The sequence below is a fragment of the Bufo gargarizans genome, chromosome 2, assembly GCF_014858855.1.
Source record: "Bufo gargarizans isolate SCDJY-AF-19 chromosome 2, ASM1485885v1, whole genome shotgun sequence".
Lineage (NCBI taxonomy): Eukaryota > Metazoa > Chordata > Amphibia > Anura > Bufonidae > Bufo > Bufo gargarizans.
In genome coordinates, this window is record NC_058081.1 from 189,851,469 (window position 1) to 189,876,982 (window position 25,514).

General features: G+C 45.5%; 2 protein-coding genes and 3 non-coding genes across 5 annotated transcripts in view; all 5 read left to right on the forward strand.

Moving 5' to 3' along the window:
• LOC122925759 (sperm axonemal maintenance protein CFAP97D1-like) overlaps positions 1-13,557 on the forward strand; it is a 49,312-nt gene extending 35,755 nt beyond the window's left edge. Inside the window, exons 5-6 of the mRNA XM_044277109.1 lie at positions 13,237-13,336; positions 13,535-13,557. Coding sequence (XP_044133044.1) covers positions 13,237-13,336; positions 13,535-13,557 — 123 coding nt within the window. The remainder of the gene's footprint in view (positions 1-13,236; positions 13,337-13,534) is intronic.
• A 132-nt stretch (positions 13,558-13,689) lies between these two features.
• On the forward strand, positions 13,690-23,991 carry RPS17 (ribosomal protein S17). The gene is made up of 5 exons (XM_044279790.1): positions 13,690-13,778; positions 14,706-14,857; positions 16,220-16,325; positions 22,240-22,305; positions 23,867-23,991. The coding sequence occupies exons 1-5, from the start codon at positions 13,776-13,778 to the stop codon at positions 23,948-23,950; spliced, it is 411 nt and encodes a 136-aa protein (XP_044135725.1). The 5' UTR covers positions 13,690-13,775; the 3' UTR covers positions 23,951-23,991.
• Positions 14,377-14,508, forward strand: LOC122929815. Its single transcript, XR_006388033.1, has one exon. It is a non-coding gene; the product is annotated as a small nucleolar RNA SNORA71 (small nucleolar RNA).
• LOC122929814 lies at positions 16,016-16,143 on the forward strand. The gene has a single exon (XR_006388032.1). It is a non-coding gene; the product is annotated as a small nucleolar RNA SNORA71 (small nucleolar RNA).
• Positions 22,375-22,500, forward strand: LOC122929813. Its single transcript, XR_006388031.1, has one exon. It is a non-coding gene; the product is annotated as a small nucleolar RNA SNORA71 (small nucleolar RNA).
• Positions 23,992-25,514: the final 1,523 nt, after the last annotated feature.

The following is a 25,514-nucleotide window of genomic DNA, read 5'->3' on the forward strand; positions in this document are numbered from 1 at the left end:
AGGAATCTGAGGAAAGCAATCATGACACACAACAGCCAACAAATAGGAGAGCAGGATCTTCAGCTGGGGAATCCAACAATAGCCTAGAATCCTTTGTGATTTATACTCAGAAGTGGCCAATATAAAGCCATCTATGTACTAAAGTTCTAATCACAAGACACCTATAGACAGAGTATCATCTGAGCAGGAGACAAGACTACGCATTAAAACTATCTAAATAATACATAGCTAAATCTTTTTGATTAATCATGAGCCTAGAATAACTAAAACGGTGTTCCAGCTTTTTTATACTGCAGATCCCTTGCATCCAAGTGAACCCTCAACAATCTGATTTTTCCTATTTTGCCATATAAGAGAAATACATTAGTGCTGGGCGCGAATATTCGAATTGCGAATTTTAATTGCGAATATCGAGAATTCGCAAAGATTTAGAATAAAGTGCTATATATTCGTATTCGCAAATATTCTAGATTTTTTTTTCATCAGTAACCTCCCTTCTTGCTTGTGGGCCAATGAGAAGGCTGCAATGTCTTTGTCTGAGCTCAGCAACATCCCTAGCAACCAATAGGAAAGTTGCCTACCCCTTACTATATAAGAACCTCCCCAGCAGCCATTTTCTACAGTTTTTTAAAGTTCTGAGAGAGACGGCAGTGTCATTGCTGTGCTCTGTGCTTTCTACACTACATTATATAGATAGCTTCCATATATGTAATACAGATAGTTAGTGGGAGATAGTCAGTGTAGGTTATATCTTGATATAGTGTAGCTGTGCAGTGCAGGGTGTTAGGTAGTGGGATAGGTTCTGCTGTCCTTACAGACATGCTACAGACCTAGTGCTGTGATGTCGCAACAATACTTAGTGCACCAATCAGTAATATGTAGTCAGACATGCTAAAATGTGAAGTTGCGCGTATTGTGCAAAAATATGCTATCATTAATTGCCGATTTGCACAATCGCGAATATATTGGAGCACTCTATCTGCATATAAAGCCATTTTTAATGTTCTGCCGTGCCAACCATTTTGTCCAGTCTCAGGAAACTTCTAGCAGCTTGAAAAATTTAGCCAAAGGGACCCACGCCTGTATTGCGCGCGCCATACGCGCATATTACATTGCCGATTTTCGCAATCAAGAAAATAATTTGCGAATACAAAATTCAAATATTGCCCCTGCCGCTCGTCACTAAAATACATGAGAACAAAACAAAACTATTTCCATATATCCTGTACCCATTGTGACCAGACAACAAGTTGCAAAACGCCTTCCCAAGAATATAACAACCCAATATTATCAAGAGTCCCATGGCAACAACGTTCACACTACAATCATACCACTTGCATTACAAAACAATCAGTGAAATAAAACTGGCATCTGGGCATTGAATTGTTTGGGCATTGAGCCAAAGGTGCCAGATTTAATTAAAAATGATCAGGTGTTCCTCTGGTACAGTATGCTAGTTTGTTGATAGGCAAAACTCTGTCTATTAGTTGTATCCAAAGGGAGATAGAACATTTCTCGGGAGCTTTCTAGTTGAGGAGAATGAATTTTCTTGCATATAACATCAGAAGTCAATAAATATATTTGCTATACTTAAAGGGGTTATCCCATGAATGATGTAAAAAATGAAAATCAGACACCATATAGTCCATGACAATCTATTTTTAACAAAGCTAGAACCAGCCCTGTACCTCACATGGATCCAGAGATCTCCCCATTCATTGCTCTGCTAGATTTATATCAAGCTGACAGCTCAAGGGGAGGGTCTTTTCTGCTGCAGCTCAGGGGGTGTGTCTCAGCTCTCCCTATCACAGCTCAGGGGGTGTGTCTCAGCTCTCCCCATCACAGCTCAGGGGGTGTGTCTCAGCTCTCCCTATCACAGCTCAGGGGGTGTGTCTCAGCTCTCCCCATCACAGCTCAGGGGGTGTGTCTCAGCTCTCCCTATCACAGCTCAGGAGGCAGATGAAGGATGAAACTGAGCAGGTGCAGCCAATGAGCAGGTCAGAGAAATGAGACATTAAGTGGCACTATACAGATACATTTTATTGAATAGCTATACAAAATTTTTTAGTAAATGCAATTACAAAAGTATTCAGATCCAGGTGCTGGTTTGAAAACTGTAGAATATTTTTCGTGGGACAACCCCTTTAATAAGAAAGTAATTTACTAAGGCTAAAAGGCTTATTTCCAAGGAGCATACACCTGGGAAGCCCAATCTGGTATTCAGGAGTCTGTGTACCACAGACCAAAAGGAGGCAATAACTGGTCATTCCCATAATACTGTATGTGTATGAGGGTACCCTGGTCCCCATCTCACCTTGCCCACACATCACTGGCAAGCCTGCAGTTCTGCACCAGTCAGACAGGCGTTAAATATGCTCCATGTAACCACCTAGTTTTGATAGAAGGGCTGGTTTGACATATGACCAAAAGTAGAAACAAGTTCATGTAGTTTTTTTTTAAAGGGCTACCGTTTGCATAGCACCGCACTCGCTAACGCTTCTACCAAATTGTTCCACACAGGCGTGCCACAACTGAAAATACTTAAAAATCAGAATTGTGGGAGAATTAAACTGTTCTAAAGTTTCCATCATCATACAATTGAGTAAGATATTTAATACCTATCTGAGACCAAAACTCATTATCAGGAAGCTGTAGTAATTTTGGGAGTTCTAAGTTTAAAGGTGACCAACCTTTACTCTCCTCTCTCCCTCCAAAGACCTTAATGAAGAAATTTCAGATATTTACAACTGCTGCCATATAAGAAGTATAGTGACAGGTTGGATATACGCCAGCTCTGTATACCAAATAAATAAGTGCCCCAAAAGAGCCTAGAAGGGCAGCCTTCAGAACTGCAGCAGGATTGTTAGAATTTGCTCTAACCCATCAAGCAAATGATAACTGTCTAGTCACTAAATACATAAACGTATTAGGAAGGGCTAATCTCCCACAGTCATATGGTGCCTTCAGGGTGTCCCTGGTCAATCCTGGGGGACACCCAGGGTCTCAGGCAAAATAATAGGAGCTTGCTAGTACATATACAGTATCTCACAGAAGTGAGTGCACCCCTCACATTTTTGTAAATATTTTATTATGTCTTTTCATGGGACAACACTGAAGATCTGATGCTTTGATGCAACGTAAAATAGTCTGTGTACAGCTGGTATAACAGTGTAAATTTGGTGTGCTCTCAAAATAACTCAACACAGCCATTAAAGTCTAAACCACTGGCAACAAAAGTGAGTACACCCCTAAGTGAAAATGCCAAATTGTGCCCAAAGTGTGAATATTTTGTGTGGCCACCATTATGTTCCAGCACTGCTTTAACTCTCTTGGGCATGGAGTTCACTAGAGCTTCACAGCTTGTCACTGGAATCCTCTTCCACTCCTCATGACACCCTCACGGAGCTGGTGCATGTTAGAGACCTTGCACTCCTCCACCTTCCATTTAAGGATGCCCCACAGATGCGCAATAGGGTTTAGGTCTGGAGACACGATTGTCCAGTCCACCACCTTTACTCTCAGTTTCTGTAGCAAAGCGGTGGTCGTCTTAGAGATGTGTTTGGGGTCGTTATGTTGGAATACTGCCCTTCGGCCCAGTTTCCGAAGGGAGGGGATCATGCTCTGCTTAAGTGTCTCACAGTACATGTGTCACGGCTGAGGATGGGGAAAACCCTCAGCCGTGCGGTATAAGAAGGCCAGGACAGGAATCAGGGAGCAGGTCACCTCCTACACATCCCTAATTCTGACCCTGTCTCCTATCCGTATGAGCCAACCCTGATGGTAGGAGGGCTCATCCTAGACACGGAGGAACAGGAGTCTCACTGGCCAAGTTACATAGAAAGGGGAACATGAACAGACATATGGCAATGACAGGTAAGTGAGACTAATACCACACTTACCTGCCACAGGCACACAACCTGGAACCCATGTACAAGTGCTGCTGTCCAGAACAACACAAAGGACACAGCACACCACAGACATCACACGGGAACCCAGGAAACCATATGCTGCAACAACAAGGAGACCAAACAAACATCTTCTAAACACCATACGTGAACTTATGACCACAAGGGTGGCCCCCACTGGCAGATGGAATTACACAGGAGGCTGCTCCAGCTAACCATGGCTGAAGTACCCCTCAGACTAGAGATATTCACTGAGGCTTTATAGGCCCAAGTAGCCACACCCAACAGACAAACCCAGTGTTCAAACACACAGAAGGTAATTAACCCTTCCAACACAAGGCAAGGGAAGACGGCCACTTAAAGGGGAACTACACACATAAACCCACACTTCACCTGTTGCCGCGGGCAACGGCATGCTTGGCAATCATGTCCTGGGGATCAGCCATAGGGCTGAGACACTGCCACCACATGCACACAACACCACACGTTGCCACGGGCAACCAAGTGAAGGAAAGTGTCATAAAACACACCATGGCCGTGACAACATGTTGACATTCATGGTTTCCCTCAATAAATGGTAGCTACACAGAGCCGGTAGCACTCATGCAGCCCCAAACCATGACACTCCCACCACCATGCTTGACTATAGGCAAGACAGACTCGTCTTTGTTCTCCTCACTTGGTTGTCACAACACACGATTGACACCATCTGAACCAAATAAGTTTATCTTGGTCTCATCAGACCATAGGACATGCTTGCAGTAATCTATGTCCTTAATCTGCTTGTCTTCAACAAACTGTTTGCGGGCTTTCGTGTGCATCATCTTTAGAAGAGGCTTCCTTCTGGGACGACAGCCATGCAGACCAATATGATGCAGTATGCAGCGTATAGTCTGGGCACTGACGGCTAACCACCCCTTTAACCTCTGTGGCAATGCTGGCAGCCCTCATACGCCTATTTTGAAAAGACAACCTCTGGATATGACGCTGAGCATGTGTACTCAACTTCTTTGGTAGACCATGGCGAGGCCTGTTCTGAGTGGAACCTGTCTTGTTAAAACTTTGTATGGCCACCGTGCTGTAGCTCAGTTTCAGGGTGTTGGCAATCTTCTTATAGCCTAGGTCATTGTCACGGACGGGGGTAGGGAAGTGTGCACCCCTGACTGCCACCCACACCTCTGCCCCTACCTACTTGCACGATCCGTCCTAGGTAACGGGGAGCAACTGGACGTCAGTAAGTGCAGGGAAAAACAAGAGATAGGACAAACAGAACAAAAAGCAAGTCAAACTAGCAGAAGTCAAATACCAGGAAGTCAAATCAGTACAAGGGAGCAACAAACACAAGCCGGAAGTCAGTACCAGGAGATCACAACAAACAAGCGAGGTCAAACGAGCAGAGCTGAGGTCAGGATTCAGGAACACAATGCCAGGAATACAGGAGCGTATGAAGACCTTAATCACAGACGATTTGTGGCCAGCAGGCTGCCTGTTTAAATAGGCCTGGCTGGTGAGTCACATGACGTGGCCAGCATCACGTGACTCACAGCAGCCCAACTCAGCCGAGCACCGATCATCATTATTGGCGTTTGGATCCCCTGCTGCCATGGAGATGAGGATGCAGGCCACGTCCTTGCCCCTCTCCTTGCGCAGGTTGCCGGCGGTGCTGCGAAGGAAGCACGCGCCGCCTGCCCCTCGTTACAGTCATCTTTATGTAGAGCAACAATTCTTTTTTTCAGATCCTCAGAGAGTTCTTTGCCATGAGGTGCCATGTTGAACTTACAGTGACCAGTATGAGAGAGTGTGAGAGTGAAAACCCTAAATTTAACACATCTGAGACCTTGTAACACTAACGAGTTTTTTGACACCGGGGAGGGAAATGGCTAATTGGGTACAATGTGGCCATTTTCACTTAGGGGTGTACTCCCTTTTATTAAGACATTAGTGGCTGTGTGTTGAGTTATTTTGAGGGCACACCAAATTTACACTGTTATACAAGCCGTACACTGACAACTTTACATTGTATCAAAGCGTCATATCTTCAGTGTTGTCCCATGAAAAGATATAATAAACTATTTACAAAAATTTGAGGGGTGCACTCACTTTTGTGAGATACTGTACAATAATTTAGTCACCAGTACCATTTAAAAAATATTTTTCTGGCCCATGAGAGAGGCAAGCCCTCCCAAACCTTACTGAGTTCTTTTTTATTTACCCCAATCAGCAGGACCTGTGAAGAGAGCTTTACTGTGCTCCTTACTGCTCTTTTCACGCTTTGTGGCTCGATCACCAGATGTCATCACCAGACTTCTGTTTACCACCTGTAAACTTCCTGCAATGACATGTTCACTTGCGCCGCTGCATCCATTGACTGACCTCAGCGTTGACATGTCCCCAAAAACACATGACTCAGCAGTGATGAGCCACTTGGGGACACATCCCCACTGAGACAAGTCATTGGTTGCAGCAGTGCACGTCACCCCATCCATTCAGGAAGTTTACAGGCAGGGACCAGAATTCTGGTGAAGACAGCCCAGGAGCCCAAACAGAGTGGCAGGTAAGTATAGATCTCTTCTTCACAGGTTCCATTGGATGAAGGCAAAATTTAAAAAAATATCTTGGACAACCCTTTTAAGCGCATATGGTGATATAAGCAGTCGTATGGGGTCACATGGCCATCAATTTAGCCCAATGTGATATGACAACCCACTCAATGTCGTCCAAAAACTACAAAGAAGACTTTCCCAATTGACTTTTAAACCAGAATATAAGTCATATTCATCAACAATGTCAAGCAAAGCCTCAAGACACGAGAATGTCATCACCATAGAGTGACAGCTTTCCACCAGTCTGATATTGATGACCTCTCTGGAGAATGGGTCATCAATGTAAAAAAAATCTGAATAGCCCTTTCAATAGAAATAGTAAAGTAAATAAAAAAGTTATTTTATCTGACCATGTATAATTGATTTATACACTAAGGCCCCATGCACACGCCGTGTTTCACGGCCGTGTGCTGGCCGTGGAACCGCGGCCTGGATCCCTCCTGAGAGCAGGAGCGCACGGCGTCACTGGTTGCTATGACGCCGTGCGCTCCCTGCTGCCGCCGCAATACAGTAATACACTGGTATGATCTATAACAGTGTATTACTGTACCGGCAGCAGGGAGCGCACGGCGTCATAGCAACCATGGACACCGTGCGCTCCTGCTCTCAGGAGGGATCCAGGCCGCGGTTCCACGGCCAGCACACGGCCGTGTGCATGGGGCCTAAGGGTACGGCCACACCGTCAGGTTTCTGGAGGAAGTTTTGGAAGCCAAAATCAGGAATGGATCATAAAAAGAGAGAAAGTATAAAGGTCAGATATGACTTTTTTTTTTTTTACTCACTCCTGGTTTTGGCTTCCAAAACTGCATGCAGAAACCTGACCGTGTGGCCGTACACTAATAGACCCGTTGAAATCAAATACCACAGTTCATTTTTAATTTATATTTCTGTCTCTTACCCTTTAGATTAGAGCTCTCCAACCTGTGGCACTCCAGCTATTGTGAAACTACAACTCCCAACATGCTGAGACTTCTAGTTTTCAACAGATAGAGGGAGCTACAGGTTGGAGACCATAGATTTTAAGTAGATCAATGATCTTCCACTTGTGTCTCTTCGGTGGTTGCAAAACTACAACTCCTATCATGCCCTGATAACTGACCTACTAAGAACAGCTGGAAAGCCACAGTTTGAGAAACATTGGTGAAGATACTGATCTTATTGGATTTCTGTACTTGCTTTACATATAGTATCTTCTCTTCTGAATAAAGTTTTTTCTGCCTTGTTGTGCTGTGAGCCTTTTTTAGACTCAGTAAATAAACGCCTGAGGGTAGTGTCTAAACGCCATGCGCCGTCAGGATCTTGCGATGTCACAGGGGAACATGACATGCAAAGCCTCAATTTGAAAGTGATCATCATTAGGGCTATTATTATTCTTGTATCATGTTAGTCATTTTTATTACCACCGTACATTGGATGTAGATATTACAAACCCACGTGGCTTTCGCATGTCACATGACCCTATGACATCACCAGGTCCTTAGGCCGTATGGAGTTCAGACACAATGTCTGAGGCAGCTCACGCCGAGCCATTTCTGATGTGTTGAACCCGAGAACAGGAACTGGAGCAGTCAGCAAACAGCAGCTGGTTATTATTATATTCCATGGTGACCCCATTTTTAATTAAAATTAGAAAAACATTGCTGCTTTCTAAAAAAAAAAAAAAAAACAGCCTTATCCCTGTCCAGGGGTTGTGCCTGGTAGTGCAGCTCAGCGCCACTGGAAGAAAGCAGCCACGTTTCTGTATTCCTCCACAACCCCTTTCACTAGTTCCACCACCCTACCTTTGTGCTGTGTATTTTTGAGGATTTTCTGTGTGTGGTGTGTCAGATAGTTGGCCTGGGGAAAAGCAATAGTTCAGGATTCAGAGAAAATAACAGATATCTGCTCTGAAAGAACCCAATCATCACATGACATTGTTTCTGGGCAGCAGATCACTATTAGACCGCCTGCACTAACGATCCTTTCCCCCGATGAACGAGCAGGAACGTTCATTCCCGACAATCTGCCTGTCTAAATCCATCACTACACCATCATGACCTCTGTGTAGAGCGCATGATGAAGAATGTTATTATTTATTGATATAGCGCCATCAATTTCCATAGCACTTTATGTAGCACACTATTTGGGTAACAGATTGGGGGAAGTTTATCATTGGATGAATGTCAGCTCTCAGAAACAGTTTTTTGTGCAATATACACTTTCACAATAATTTGCAACTTTTTGCGATTTTCTGCTGCTCTCGACACTTTTCTATTTAAAAAGTGGGTGATGACAACATTTACATCATTGACATGACCGCTGCAGCCAATCACTGTACAGCACATGCACATGACCACTGTGACCAGTGATTGGCTGCAGTGGTGACATGAATGATGTGTGATGTAGTTGCTGCAGGACCATTGATGTGGTGTCGCTGGAACGGCAAATGATTGAACTGGTGAGTATTAGTTATTTTTTCCCACTGCCTAATCTTACATTCACACAACAGTAAAAACAGCTGTGTGACAGCAGTTTTTAGAACCAATCGAAGTCAATAGGGCTATTGACATGGCCATTTTTTTTTTGTAACAAATAGTGAATAGCGGCTGTCAAAAAAATAGGACATGTACTGTTTTTGGCCATGTTCACAACCAGATGGACCACAGGAGTGCATCTGTCTAATGGCTGTTAAAAACAGATACACTAGTGAAAAATTACCTTTTAGGGGTTAAAATAAAAAAATTATTCACCTCATCCACGCGCAGAGGCAGTCACTCCTCTCTGGATGCAGAAGGACCTGTGCTCCCAACGTGATGACGTCACCGTGCGCTCCCAGCACTGACACAAATTGTCTTTTCTATTGATAGGAGTGGGAAAATATTTTTGGGCAATCTGTTGTTTGTGCGTGTATGAAGCCTAAAAAGATGGTTTTGAGTTTGAGCACAGCTGGAGGTAGTGAAAGGGTGGTTGTGATTCAAATATTACCCCTATGCAACACAAGTGTAGAGAGGATATCAGCAGTGACACACCATCCATGAAGTGAGCAGGGTGGCAACTTAGGCTACTTTCACACTCGCAGCGGTGTGATCCGGAGGGCAGTTCCGTCGTCGGAACTTCCCACCGGATCCGCCAATTTTGATGTGACTGAAAGCATTTGTAAGACGGATCCGGATGCGGATCTGTCTCACAAATGCATTGCAAGAACGGTTCCGTCTCTCCGCCTGTCATGCGGACAGACGGATCCGTTTTGTATTTTTTTTCACATTTTTACCGGTCTGCGCATGCGCAAGCCGGAAGGACGGATCCGGTATTCCGGTATTTTGAATGCCGGATCTGGCATTAAATACATTCCTATGGGGAAAAATGCCGGATCCGGCATTCAGGCAAGTCTTCCGTTTTTTTTTCGCCGGAGATAAAACCGTAGCATGCTGTGGTTTTATCTTTTGCCTGATCAGTCAAAATGACTGAACTGAAGACATCCTGATGCATCCTGAATGGATTACTCTCCATTCAGAATGCATGGGGATATGCCTGATCAGTTCTTTTCCAGTATAGAGCCCCTGTGACGGAACTCTATGCCGGAAAAGAAAAACGCTAGTGTGAAAGTACCCTTACACTCCAGTTCTGCATATTGCTGCACACTTTGGGGATTACGGTATATTGTCAGTTTGTTGAGTTTTTTCCACAAATGGAGAAACTTTCTATTAGATGCAGGGGTGGACTGGCCATAGGCCTTACAGGGTAATTTTCCGGCGGGCTGATGACCAGGGGGGCACCCGAGCCCTCCATACTGCAGCTGGCTGGGTACATAGTAATCTAAGGCCACCTGCATGAGTGAGGGTGAAAGCACATAAGATCTGGATTTCTGTGCATTTCTGCACCATATGCGCAGCAAAATCAACCATTTCTAATTGCGGATTAGATGTGGTTTTGTCACAGATTTTGCCCTTTATTGGAAAAAGGGTGAAATCCTGCAAACATAATTGACATACTGCGGATTTGGAAATCTGCACGGCAGGTCAATTTCCACATGGAAAAAAATGCAAAACGTGCATGAGATTTTGTGTAATCTGATACACTTTGCTGGTACTGTGCCACACTGCGGTGTTCAAGACCATGGCAAGGATGTACAGGTCCATTCCTGGGGTGGTTACTGCTCTGACCCATCCCAAAGCCACAGCAGGAGCCTGCTCATGGTTTAGTTGGTTTAGCTCAGTAGAGCTAAACCTGGAGCAGGTCAGAACCCACAGGGCAGCGGATTTTGTCTGAACATACCCTTAAAGGGGTATTCCGGTAGGTACAAGTTATCCCCTATGCACAGGATAGGGGATAACAATCAGATCAGTGGGGGTCCTATTGCTCCTATAATTAGTGGAGCGGTCGCCCGCATGTGCGACTGGCTCTTCCAGTCATTTCAGGGATGCAGAGAGGGGCCTGCAAGGGGTATGGGGCCCCCTTTTCTCGTGAATGGTGGGGCTCCCAGTAGTAGGACCCCTACCAATCTGATAGTTATCCAATATCAAATGGCTAATCTCCGGCACTCCAGCTGTGGTAAAACTACAACTCCCAATATTCACACTTGCTTGGCTGTTCTCAGAACTCCATAGAAATAAATGGAGCATGCTGGGAATTGTAGTTTCACCACAGCTGGAGTGCCGGAGGTTAGCCATCACTGCGGCCTATCCTGTAGATAGGGGATAACTTGTACCTACCGGAATACCCCTTTAAGTTCCCAGTCTGACCCTGATTATATCATACCTCCCAACTTTTGAAAATCGCAACGAGGGACAATATGTGCGGCATGCAACACAGTGGTTTTTTTTTCATACTAGGCCACGCCTCTAACTCCGCCCAAAGCGTAATTACTCACTCAGTCAGAACTATATCAGATTATAGATATTTTAAGGTCCAAATAGCACAAAATAATGTATTTTTGGTGTAATATACAGCAGGGGCGTTGCTAGGTTAAAACATTCGGGGCCTGCGCCCCTGATGTTTTGTCCCAGGCCCGGAATATCCTACCTGCCAGATAGATCCAACTGTATTGCCGTCCTCAGGTGCATAACAATTGAATCTAATGCAGTGGAAGATCTGAAGGACCTGTGGTGACATAAAAGGTCATGTGACCAGTAAAACAGGCAGTGGTTGAGAAGGACCTGCGAATGCGATGATGTCACCATCATATGACCAGTGCAGGAGAGGGCGGCAGTGAAGAGGAGAAGAAGCTGTGGTGATGTCTGTATATGAGGAGATGTAAGTGAAGGGAGAGGCAGAGCAATGCTGGGAGTTGTGGTTATTTAACTGGGACTGTATTTTAGGGCTGAAGGGAGGGATATTATTTACATGGGACTGTATGTTGGAAGTGGCTGGGGGGTCATGTTATTTACATGGGACTGTATGTTGATGGTGGCTGTAGGAGGGACTGATGTTATTTACATGGGACTGTATGTTGGAGGGGGCTGGGGCAGGGTGATGTTATTTACATGGGACTGTATGTTGATGGTGGCTGTGGGAGGGAGTGATGTTATTTACATGGGACTAAATGTTTGAGGGGGCTGGGGCAGCGTGATGTTATTAACATGTGACTGTATGTTGAAGGCGGCTGTGGGAGGGGATGATGTTATTTACATGGGACTGCATGTCGGAAGGGGCTGGGAAGGCAGTGATGTTATTTACATAGGATTGTATGTTGATGACGTCTGTGGGAGGGAGTGATGTTATTTACATGGGACTGAATGTTGAAGGTGGCTGGTGGGGCAAATTATGTTATTTACATGCGACTGAATGTTGAGGGGGTGATGTTTACATGGGATTGCATGTTGGAGACAGCTGGGGCGGGAGTGATATTATTTACTTAGGATTGTATGTTGAAGGCAGCTGGGAAGGAGGTGATGCTATTTACATGGGACTGTATTTTGGAAGGGCTGTAGATAGAGAGGGATGTTATTTGCATGGGACTGTATGTTGAAGGCGGCTGTGGGAGGGGATGATGTTATTTACATTGGAGGGGGCTGGATAGATGGTGTGATGTTATTTACATGGGACTCTATGGCAGAAGGAAGGAAATAGTGTTATTTACATGGGACTGTATATTGGAGCGGCTGAAAGGAGGGGAGTGATGTTATTTAGATAGGACTGTATTTTGAAGGGGGCAGGAGAGATGGTGTGATGTTATTTACATGGGACTGTATAGTGGAGGGAGGAATATAACTACAGGGGGCATTCTAAACACTAGGGGCACTTCAGGGTGAGCATTATAACAGTAGGGGCACTGTAGGGGACACTATAGGTGTTCTTATTACTACTGGGGGCTCTATAGGAGGGACTTATAGATCCACCTTATTTCTACTAAGAGCACTATGGGGGGGGCCTTAATACTACTGAGGGGTCTGTAGAGAGCTTTATTACCACTGGGGGAACTATAGGGGGGGCCTTATTTCTACTGGGGCTCTGTGGGGGTATTATTAATACTGGAGGGCTCATCTACTAATGGGATTCTTAGGAAGCACTGTCACTGTTGGGGGCACTGTAGGAGGCAGTATTACTATTGAGGGCATTCTAGAAGGGAATTATTATTGGTGGGACTATGAGCAGCACTATTACTATGGGGGCACTAATTTTTCTTCAGGATAGTATCTGGGGGTATTGGGGGCACAGCTAGCAGCAGGATAACACTGTGGGGACTCCAGGCTGGGGGATGATGATAGAAATGTGAGGACGCTAAGATGAATGTGTGTCACACTCTGCAGAGACGAGGTGCGTCTGAACGTTGTACGGACCAAAAGGAGAAGATGACAGAAAAGATCTACATCGGAAGAGACGTCACCTGGGAGACCCTGGATATGAGAGGTATGTGCTGCTGTATAGCAAGTACAGCAAAATGCGGCGTGGGGGGGGGGGGGCGACTTAGAGGACTGGGCCATAATTATTGGGGCTTGGGCTTGAGATCCTACAAACGCCCCTGATATACAGGCAATCCATACAGAGACTTTAGCAAGGAGCAATTTAGTAAATTTATTAATGCTCATTTATGCATTAATTCCACAGGTCAAAAAGAGGGACTTGAGTAAAAGAAAAGAGGGACTGTCCCTCCTAAAGAAGGACACTTGGGATGTCTGAAACACCTTCCTGAACTTGTATCACTACCTCTGCATGAATCAATCCCAGCTGCAACATCCCTCCACGCCACTAGTGGCCGCCAGCGACAGCGCCCTTCCCAATCTCGCTTCCGCCTGTTTATAGCCTCGCTCCCGGCATCCTTTGCCCTCTTCTACCAGCTCGGTCCAACATGGTGGGTTTGCTTTCTGAGTCTGTCTCCTGTACAATCCCTCATCATCCTCATCCAGAGCCCTGAGTCTCACCTTGTCCGACCCAGCGATGGTCAATTGACACCCTCATGATGTGGCGGCCTCGGATATTAGCTGCGGCTTCCCATCCTGGCGGGGAGCATCGGCTGCTTTCCGTGCTGTGAGGGTGTCATGGCGCCCCGCTTGTCGTTCTAGGTGTCTGGCCGCTGCCGCGGTGTGAAGCCTCGTACAGTGCGGGGAGGCCGGTCTCCTCCGTGAGGCGGTGCTGTTCGGCCGGTCTAATGAAGTGCTTTTCCCGGTAGCGGCCGCAGCACAGGCCGGGGATTGTGGCCTCCACCCTGTGCTGCACTGGAGAGGATGGGGCGGTATGTGGCCGGGGATTCCATTGTACCTATGTGTCTTGTGGACGGTAGGTTGCTGGTGGTGCTCTACTACAGGGGTCTGCAACATTTTGGCCTATGAAACTACAGCTCTCAGCATGCACCCTTGCTCGGCTGTTCTTGTAACACCCATAGAAGTGAAAGGTGGATTCTGGGAGTTGTAGTAGACTAGGTGGAGGTTGCTGATCTGTTAGTATGGACGTCCTGCATCGAAAGTGATTGTGGTCCTGGACGTGGCCCGGTCATTGATACTGCAGGTAGAGAATATGGTGAAAGCTTTTCCCGTGTTTGGCGACCGTTCACTATGGCTGCTGAACCCTGTGACTTTCACACAGTCCTGGTGTGAGTGCTGAGCTGTTAGTGGCACTGGCTGCACGCTTCTGTAGTGGGTAGACTGGTTATGAGTGACTGGGGTCTTCGCTGTTGGCCGCCTAGGCCTATTGACCCGTATGAGACTGTCGGCTACACCTTCTTAAAAGGCAATTGTCTAAAATGTATGTTTTTGTTGCTCACTTTTACTTGTTCATTTAGGGACGCGTCCGAACTAAGACCGTAAAGAAGGCCGCTCGGGTCATCATTGAAAAGTACTACACCCGGCTGGGCAATGACTTTCACAGCAACAAGCGCGTGTGTGAGGAGATCGCCATCATCCCTAGCAAAAAGCTGCGCAACAAGATCGCTGGGTAAGCGACGCTGCCAATAGGCGATCTTCAGTGTCAGACGTGTGAGCGAGGAGGGCTTGTGACTATTGCCAGATCCGTAGTGTTGGGCAGTACCAACAAAGTGGATCACATGCCGCATATGTCAACCTGTGGTGCAAATTTGAAATCTGCCGCGTGTCCGTTTTATGATGTGGGTCTTAACTGTGGGTTTCACCCTCCTCAGCGGAGAGGGTATAATCCGCATCAAAATCTGCAGTGGAGCTTTTTTGGGGGGACTTATTTTCTGTCCTTTTGTGGATGCACCTAAAGAGGGTTTTTCTCAGATGGGGAAAAAATGCTTGGGTGCTCCTATTGTACACTGCAGAGGCCAGTGATTGGCTGCAGCAGGCACATGGGTAGGTGGGCATGCCAGGTAAAGATTGACCTGTAGCAGTGGATTTATTATGCGAGTATAGGCTCTTTAACTAAAGAGTCACCGCACTTTGGAAAAAAAAACCTTAGTGTCATAGCCGTTGAAGGTTTTGATGGAGACCCCCGCTGATCCCTAAAATGAACAGTTAGAACGAATCAGCGCAAGGATCATGTGGATACCTCAGAATCGGCTGTGTATCCGACGTCTATCGATCATTTCCCACCTTTTGTATTCTAAGGGTAGGCTCACACCTCCGTTTAACTGATCCTGCAGAGAAAACCAGCAAGTATGCCAAAGAGTGGCCAGATCCATTTACCAATGGACACCATTGCCTATAATAGGACGTATCCGGCTGGTGTCAACCTTCCCTAAGGCATCATTCACATTTCGGTTTTTTAATTGACATATATATTTTTTTTTTTGGGTCATTTTTTTTGCTGACTGAGTCAGTGATATAATCACGGGCCAATGCATTACTTTGATCCGTGATGCTAAAGAAGCACTCCCATAGAAGTCAATGGGTCAGTGAAAAACCCACTGCCAACACAGATGGCATACGTGTTTGGTCTGTTTTACACTGACCACTGGAAGGAGATGCTCTGGAAGTGATTTTTCAGCTGAGCAGTGTCCGTGGAATATGGATGACTTACGAAGCACTAACAGGAGACCTGGACCAAGCACAGATCCTTCACGGACATCTTTACACTGGAATGTGAACGAGCTCTTACGAAGCTCAGTGTATTTCAACCATTGCCTTGTATTGTCCAACCTGCATCGAAAGTGATTGTGGCTCTGCTTGTGACCCGGTCATTGATACTGCAGGAAGAGCACTAGTGAACGATTTCCCGTGTTTGTAGGTTATTTGGTATCTTTCAAACCCTGTAACGTTCGCACAGCACTTCTGTTTTGGGTTGTAAGTTTCTGGGCACAGTTTACAAGTGTTACATGGTGTACTGTGACTTTCTCTGCAGGTATGTCACACATCTAATGAAGCGCATCCAGAGAGGCCCCGTCAGAGGCATCTCTATCAAACTGCAGGAGGAGGAGAGGGAGAGAAGGGATAACTATGTCCCCGAGGTAAGAGTCCAGACATGATGGGGGAGACGCTGATCTCCCATCAACCTTGTGCATTGCACTATTTTCTGGTTTATATAGTAAACTGTCCTAATAACAGGGTTGCTGTTTATGTATTGGAATATCTCTTAGGCTACTTTCACACTTGCGTTCGGGGCTCCGCTTGTGAGTTCCGTTTTGAAGGCTCTCACAAGCGGCCCCGAACGGATCCGTCCAGCCCTAATGCATTCTGAGTGGATGCGGATCTGCTCAGAATGCATCAGTCTGGCACTGTTTGTCCTCCGCTCAGCAGGCGGACACCCGAACGCTGCTTGCAGCGTTCGGATGTCCGCCTGGCCGCGCGGAGGCAAACGGATCCGTCTAGACTTACAATGTAAGTCAATGGGGACGGATCCGTTTGAAGGTGACACTTTTTTTTTTTTTTTTTTTTTTTTTTTGGTCATGGTAATGCAAACGGATCCGTTCTGATGGATCTAAGCATTTGCATTATAGGTGCGGATCCGTCTGTGCAGATCCCAGACGGATCCGCACCTAAACGCAGGTGTGAAAGTAGCCTAAGGACCATCTTTTGTTGTGTTCATGTTACTTGCTGCTATTTTATTAAGCAATGTTTGTGAAGCAGGGAGTGGTAATAAGAGACATATTTTCTTATGGTAGTAAAATCCAGGTTTACTGCATCTAGCTTGGTGACATTGCCCCACAGGACTGAGGTCAAACCCTCTTTTTGGCCCTTTGTTGCATTGGTAATTTTGCTTTTTTGTCATGATTTTGTGATGACCCACTGCAGGCTGACATTATTACATGGGTCTGCTTTGTTACCGTTATATTTAATAGGTCTTAAAGAGGACCTTTCACTAGAATAAAACAACTAAACTAACTATACAGACATGTAGAGCAGCGCCCAGGGATCCCCCCTGCACTTACTGTTATACCTGGGCACCGCTCTGTTCTCCCGTTATTGCCTCCGGTATCTTCAGAGTTAGGCTCCACCCAGGGGAACCTGCCGGCGTCTCATTCTCCCATGCTGTAGCGCTGGCCAATCACAGCGCTCAGCTCATAGCCTGAGAGGCTTTTTTTTTTTTCTTTCTCTCAGGCTATGAGCTGAGCGCTGCGATTGGCCAGCGCTACAGCATAGGAGAATGAGACGCCGGCAGGTTCCCCTGGGTGGAGCCTAACTCTGAAGATACCGGGAGAACGGAACGGCGCCCAGGTATAACAGTAAGTGCAGGGGGATCCCTGGGTGCCGCTCTCTGTCTGTATAGTTAGTTTAGATGTTTAAAGAGGACCTTTCACTAGAATAAAACAGGGCAAAATAAACCTAATGAGCATAATGTTTGCATTCTGTGCCATAGTTTCATCTCTGGTTTCTTTGTCACCAGTGAGCTAACTTATCCACAGGCTACCAATAGCAATTGAAATAACCATGGAGCATCTTTTCTGTTCCTGTTATTCCTCCTGAATGTTTTATACAACTGGGTGTTAAAGGGGCTGTCTCATCATAGACAATGGGGGAATATCGCTAGGATATCTAGAACGGAGCCCCGCAAGTGAAGGAGGGTGCACTGCGCAGCCGTTCTCTGTTCATTTCTATGGGGCCAGCGAAAATAGCCAAGCACTTGTTCGGCTATTTCTGTCGGCCCCATAAAAATGAATGGAAGCGGGAGCCGCGCATGCGCGGTACGCTACCATTCACTTCTATGGGGAACAGGCTTGGTGGTAGCCGGACTGGAGTCCTCCAGCTACCACCTTGCGGGGCTCCGTTCTCAATATATCCTAGCGATATGCCCCCATTGTCTATGATGAGACAACCCCTGTAACATTCCCCCTAGTCCAGTGGTGGCGAACCTATAGCACGGATGTCAGAGGTGGCACTCGGAGCCCTCTCTGTGGACACCCGCCCCCTGGAAAAAGTCTATGGTGTACCGATATGGCTTAGACCTTTCCTGCCATTCATCAGTGCAGGGCGCGCTATGGGCAGCACATTGAAAGTAGGCAGGCTATTATAGCTAAATGATAAAGTACATGGAAGATATACTATATTGGACTGTAGTATTCAGGTTAAGTTGCTGTGATGGCACTTTGCAATTAATAAGTGGGTTTTGGGTTGCAGTTTGGGCGCTCAGTCTCTAAGGGTGCATTCACACGACCGTAAGTGTTTTACGGATCCGCAAAACAGATACTGGACGTGTGCGGACCGCACATAGCCAGCGCTATATAGCAAATGCCTATTCTTGTCTGCAACCGCGGACAAGAATGGGACATGCTCCATATTTTTTGCAGGGCCGCAGAATGGAAAAACGGAAATGAAATAAATGGGTCCGCACCCGTTCTGCAAAATTGCGGAACGGATGCAGATCCATTTATACGGTCATGTGAATGCACCCTAAGGGGATGGATAGTCGATGGGGACGGAGCGGCAGGACGGATCAGACAGGCTGCTAACCCGCTGGAACAGCCTGCCGGACTCCCCTGCCGTAGTGTGAAAATAGCCTTAAAGGTTCGCCATGACTGCCCTGGTCAGTGGGGGAGTATCCCTACAGTCTATTACTGTTGGCACAGTAGGTGTCGGCTTCATAAATATCTTGTAGGGATCATGGTGTGTTCCCAGGTAGCAGTAGTGTGGATTCAAGTTTATGTACATTCATTTGTAACCGCTTGTATGGTGCAGTCTGTTCAATTCACAAATCAAACTGTTCCTGATGCCCTGTAGTTGACATGCACACTATCACAAACCTACCTTTTATGTCCGTTAGTTGATATTCTAAAGGTTTAGTTTGTCAGAACTAATCTTTATAGTTTATACTATACATTTTTGTTAAGCAGAGTATGTTAAAAGGGTTTTCTGACATGTTAATACTGATGACCTATCCTCTGGATGGGTCATCAGTATCTGATTTGTGGGGGTCTGACACCTGGAACCCCTGCTGATCAGCTGTTTGAAAAGGCACCAGCGCTCCTGTGAGTGCAACGGCTTTTTCTAGGCCAGTGGCATCACGTTCGTTGGTCAAGTGGCCTAAGGTCGACTCGATTAAAGGGTTTCTTCCACCAGAAATACTCTTATGTAGCTGACTGACATTAGCGATGCGCTAATGTCAGCACTACATAATAGTATGTTTCTAACTGTAGTTCCTGCAGCCGTTTTTGTTAAAAACGTACTTTTATAGATATGCTAATGAGCCTCTAGGTGCTATGTGGGAGTCATTAGCGCCTAGAGGGCTTCGTTCACTAACCATTTCAGCCGCCCATGGCGTCCCTCCAGCCCGCTCCGCTCCTGTTGATACTGAGAAGTTTCACGTCAATCGAGTACCAATTGCTGCGCCATGCGCTTCTGTATTCTCCCGGCGCCGGCTACCTCACTGCGCCAACTACGTTACAATGAGGAAGCCGGCACCAGGAGCGCGGCATTCACTCACTGCGCCGAATACAGAAGCGCACGGCGCGGGAATTGGTACGAGATACTGAGAAGTTTCGCGTCAATGAACAGGAGCGGGGCGGCCTGGAGGGACGCGATGGGCGGCTGAAATGGTTAGTGAACGGAGCCCTCTAGGTGCTAATGACGCCCACATAGCACCTAGAGCAGTGATGGTGAACCTTTTAGAGACCGAGTGCCCAAACTGCAACCAAATACCCACTTATTTATTGCAAAGTGCCAACACGGCAATTTAACCTGAATACCAATATAGTATATCTTCCATGTACTTTATCATTTAGCTATAATAGCTTAATAGCCTACATACAATGCACTGCTAGTGCTGTTCATAGTGCGTCCTGTGATGATGAATGGCAGGAAAAGTCTAAAGCATATTGGTACGCCATAGACTTTTTCCAAGGCGCGGGTGCCAACAGAGAGGGCTCTGAGTGCCGCCTCTGGCACCCGTGCCATAGGTTCGCCATCACTGACCTAGAGGGTCATTAGCATATCTATAAAAGTACAGTGGCGGAAGTGTGTGCTGCTCACCAACGAGCAGCAAAGATAGCTCTCCTGCCACAGAAGAATCGGGACCTAATACGGAACTCTGCCCCTGATCCGCTTTTCACATTATAAGCGCAGTGTGCCCCCTCAGCTCAACCCCATCATTGGTGGAAGTGGCCACAGGGTCACCTACCCTCCTCCTCAATGGTGGCAGTTCCGATCGGAGCCCCAGCAGTGTAACACTGGGGGTCTGATCGGTTACCATGACAGCCAGGATGCTACTGAAGCCCTGGCTGCCATAGTCGGCTCCCTGCTGCTGTGTGTACTATGCACAGGGCAGCAGGGAGAGTGAAGTCTTATTCACCCTGATAGAGATCTATTAGGGTGAATAGGACAAGGGACTAAAAGATCCCAGGTTCTAACCCTTAAGGGGGCTAATAGTTATTAAATAAAAAGTAAAAAATAAATAAAAAAACACCAAAATATTAAGTTTTGGGCTACTTTCACACTAGTTTTTTTTTTCTTTTCCGGCACTGAGTTCCGTCATAGGGGCTTAAATCCGGAAAAGAACTGCTCAGTTTTATCCCCATGCATTCTGAATGGAGAGCAATCCGTTCAGGATGTCTTCAGTTCAGTCTTTTTATAAAACCCCGTAGCATGTTGATATTTTTACCTCAGGATTTTTGGCCGGAACACTTTGACTGAACGCCAGATCCAGTCTTTTTCCCATTGACTTGCATTAACGCTGGATCCGGCGCCATGTGTTCAGTCAAACCGGATCCTGCTTTTGCATGTTAAACCCGAAAAATGTGAAAAAAAAGTTAGTCCATAAATGGCGGATCCGTTTTTTCCAATGCATTTTTTTTATTGTGATCAAAATCCTGATCGGGATTCAAATGTAATACGTTTTTCCGACGCCGGAACTGCCCGCCGGATCCGGAATTGAACGCCGGATTTAAACGCTAGTGTGAAAGTAGCCTAAACCGCCCCCTTTCCCAATTTTATATATAAACATATTACATATCTCCACGTCCGAAAAGTCCAAACTAATAAAATAAAATAAATCTATGGGGTGAACGCCGGAACAGAAAAAAATAAATATAAATAAATAAAAACTGAGTGATTCACCTTTTTTTTTGGGAGTTTTATATATATATATTTTTAATTTTTTCGCGTAGTATCGAATGGTATATAGTATCGCAATACTTTTTTATGGTATCGAAATCAAATTTAAAAAAATTGTATCGCAACAACTCTAATTAAACCCCAGACAGACTATGCCATATGTTCCCCAACACATCACATTTGTGTTGGAGAGGATGTGGATACAGAGGTACACTAATGCATATTCTCTGGTCCTGCCCTAAACTTGAGGAACTTTGGAATAAAAGTATTTCCACTTCTGTTGATGACTGACTCGAAAATTGCTCCAGAAAAGCTCTATGTGAACCTACCCTAAAAGTGGACTTTTCTATGACTCGTAAGTGTAATTTGACTTTTTGGGGAATACCATATGTGCATTAAGGGCTCATGCACACGGCTGTAGTGTGGCAATTCTGTGCATTGGGGACCGCAATTTGCGGTACCCAATGCACGGGCCCCATCCATGCGGCAGCCGTGACGGAGCCAGACCCATTCAACTTCAATGGGTTGGTGATCCGTCCGCACCGCAAAAAATAGAACATGTTCTATTATAATTTTTTTTTTTTTTTTTTTTTTTGCGGTGCAGAGGCACGGACAAACACCACGGAAGCACTCCGTAGTGCTTCCATGGGGTTCCGATCTGTGATTGTGGACCCATTTAAGTGACTTGGGTGAAGATGTCAATGGAAGCGTGGTTTGGTTAAGCAGGGTGGTCTTTTGGAGAGGTTTGACTGTACTTGCTTTGCAGGCTCTGTTTAATGGTACCCTCAACCAAACCCTTAACTTCTAGTTCAGTTGTGGCCAGAATATTGCTTTGCAAGCGTTATAATTGGAATAACTAACTCTCTTATTTCTGTGTAGGTGTCTGCCCTAGACCAAGAGATCATTGAGGTTGACCCTGACACCAAGGAAATGCTGAAGTTGCTGGTAAGAATTGGTCTATTCCTTTCCCCCAAGAGTCCATATATATTTGGATCTGTCTGTTTCCTTCCTAGCACCTGCATCGAAAGTGATTGTGGTTTGATCAGTGACCCGGTCATTGATACTGCAGGGAAAGCATATGAAAGATATTCCCGTGTTTGGTTGTCGCATGTACATTCCAAACCCTGTTCCTTTCAAACAGCCTAAATCTAAGGCATTACTGTTTATGTTGTGGTGTATTATTACCTTATCCCACCAGCAGTGTAAAGGGGGTTTATGCTGGCATTTTCTTTCCATGTTTTAAAGAGTTTATTTTTACCCAGAATTAGACGAAAGTCTCCATTTTCTGTTGGTTTTCATGCACAAGTAGCAGAATGACTACAGGAAAATTCCATGTTGATTTTAAGCAGATTTGCTGTGAAAAACTGCTTATTCCAGTCTCTGTACAATCCAGGCTTCTGCAATGATGTCTCGTCCCATGGGATGAGCTTTCATCAAGGGAGGAGATTATTCTGGCTTTTTTTTTAATTTATTTACAGCTTAAAGATTTTGATTCAGATCCTCATCAAAACGTGTTTCACACTTTTGGTGCAGAAATGGCCTTCTCATTAATGCTACGTTCACAGTAGCGTTTGGATATACCGCAGGCTGTACTGGCATAAATGTCGACTGGCCAAAAACCGCTGCATGCAATAGTATTTGCCCGATCAAAACCTGACACTTATGCTGAAAAAAAGGCTGGATCCCATTAGTCAATGGGGATCCAGGACTGAACAGCTGTATCGGACAATGCCGGATACAGTGAAATCCAGCAGGCTGTCCTCTGTATTTCAAAGCGCAGATGTGAACGTACCCTAAAGGCGGTGAGGGATTTCTGCAGTTGCTATGGATCCATGACATAAATTGTCATGCTGTGGCTTTTAAAATCCACATCTTAAGGCCTCATGCACACAAACGTTTTTTTTTTTGGTTCGCATCCAAGACACCGTTTTTGTGGTTTGGATGCAAACGCATTCACTTCAATGGGGCCGTTGCTCCGTTCCGTGGTCTGCAAAAAAAAAATATATAACCTGCCCTATTCTTGTCCGTTTTGCAGACAAGAATAGGCAGTTATATTAAAGGGCTTCTGTCACCCCACTAAACTGATTATTATTTTTTTTTGTACTTATAATCCCTATTTCTGTGATATTGCTATACCTTGTTATTAATTTTCGTTCAGTAGATTTAGCAAAAACGTACTTTTATGATATGCTAATTACCTTTCTACCAGCAAGTAGGGAGTCTACTTGCTGGTAGCAGCCGCAGAAAACCGCCCCCTCCTCTTGTTGATTGACAGGGCCAGCTGCGATCTCCTCCGGCCGGCTCTGTCAGCATTTCAAAAATCGCGCGCCTGTGTTGATTCGGAGCAGGCGCTCTGAGATAAGGAGGCTCGCCTCCTCAGTGCGCCTGCGCCGATGACGTCTCACTGGTGGTGTTTGGGTGGCCAGAGTTGCTAAAATACATGCAGATGTTTGAAGCATCTTCCTAACTTTTTTTTTTTCTCTCTATTCCTCTCCTCATATTTCAGGACTTTGGCGGACTATCCAACCTGCAAGTGACCCAGCCTACTGTTGGGATGAACTTCAAAACGCCACGGGGGGGTGGTGTTTAATTGTTTGTATTATACAATTTCCAATAAACTTGGAGACCAAATCCTTGTGCAAGTGCCTCCTTCAATCTTGTTGGACTCTGAACAAGAAAAATGTAACTGGAAAATTCTTTGAGCTAATGCAAATGTACAGTCGTGGCCAAAAGTTTTGAGAATGACACAAATATTAGTTTTCACAAAGGTTGCTGCTAAACTGCTTTTAGATCTTTGTTTCAGTTGTTTCTGTGATGTAGTGAAATATAATTACATGCACTTCATACGTTTCAAAGGCTTTTATCGACAATTACATGACATTTATGCAAAGAGTCAGTATTTGCAGTGTTGGCCCTTCTTTTTCAGGACCTCTGCAATTCGATTGGGAATGCTGTCAATCAACTTCTGGGCCAATTCCTGACTGATAGCAACCCATTCTTTCATAATCACTTCTTGGAGTTTGTCAGAATTAGTGGGTTTTTGTTTGTCCACCCGCCTCTTGAGGATTGACCAAGTTCTCAATGGGATTAAGATCTGGGGAGTTTCCAGGCCATGGACCCAAAATGTCAACGTTTTGGTCCCCGAGCCACTTAGTTATCACTGTTGCCTTATGGCACGGTGTTCCATCGTGCTGGAAAATGCATTGTTCTTCAACAAACTGTTGTTGGATTGTTGGAAGAAGTTGCTGTTGGAGGGTGTTTTGGTACCATTCTTTATTCATGGCTGTGTTTTTGGGCAAAATTGTGAGTGAGCCCACTCCCTTGGATGAGAAGCAACCCCACGCCTGAATGGTCTCAGGATGCTTTACTGTTGGCATGACACAGGACTGATGGTAGCGCTCACCTTTTCTTCTCCGGACAAGCCTTTTTCCTGATGCCCCAAACAATCGGAAAGAGGCTTCATTGGAGAATATGACTTTTCCCCAGTCCTCAGCAGTCCATTCGCCATATTTTCTGCAGAAGATCAATCTGTCCTTGATGGTTTTTTTTGGAGAGAAGTGGCTTCTTTGCTGCCCTTCTTGACACAAGGCCATCTTCCAAAAGTCTTCGCCTCACTGTGCATGCAGATGCGCTCACACCTGCCTGCTGCCATTCCTGAGCAAGCTCTGCACTGGTGGCACTCCGATCCCGCAGCTGAATCCTCTTTAGGAGACGATCCTGGCGCTTGCTGGACTCTCTTGGACGCCCTGAAGCCTTCTTAACAAGAATTTAACCTCTTTCCTTGAAGTTCTTGACGATCCTATAAATTGTTGATTGAGGTGCAATCTTAGTAGCCACAATATCCTTGCCTGTGAAGCCATTTTTATGCAACGCAATGATGGCTGCACGCGTTTCTTTGCAGGTCACCATGGTTAACAATGGAAGAACAAGTCTGCCATTTTAACCCAATCAGCCTGACATAATGATCTCCAGCCTTGTGCTCATCAACATTCTGACCTGAGTTAACAAGACTATTATTGAAATGATCTCAGCAGGTCCTTTAATGACCGCAATGAAATGCAGTGGAAAGTTATTTTTTGGGATTTAGTTAATTTTCATGGCAAAGAAGGACTATGCAATTCATCTGATCACTCTTCATAACATTCTGGAGTATA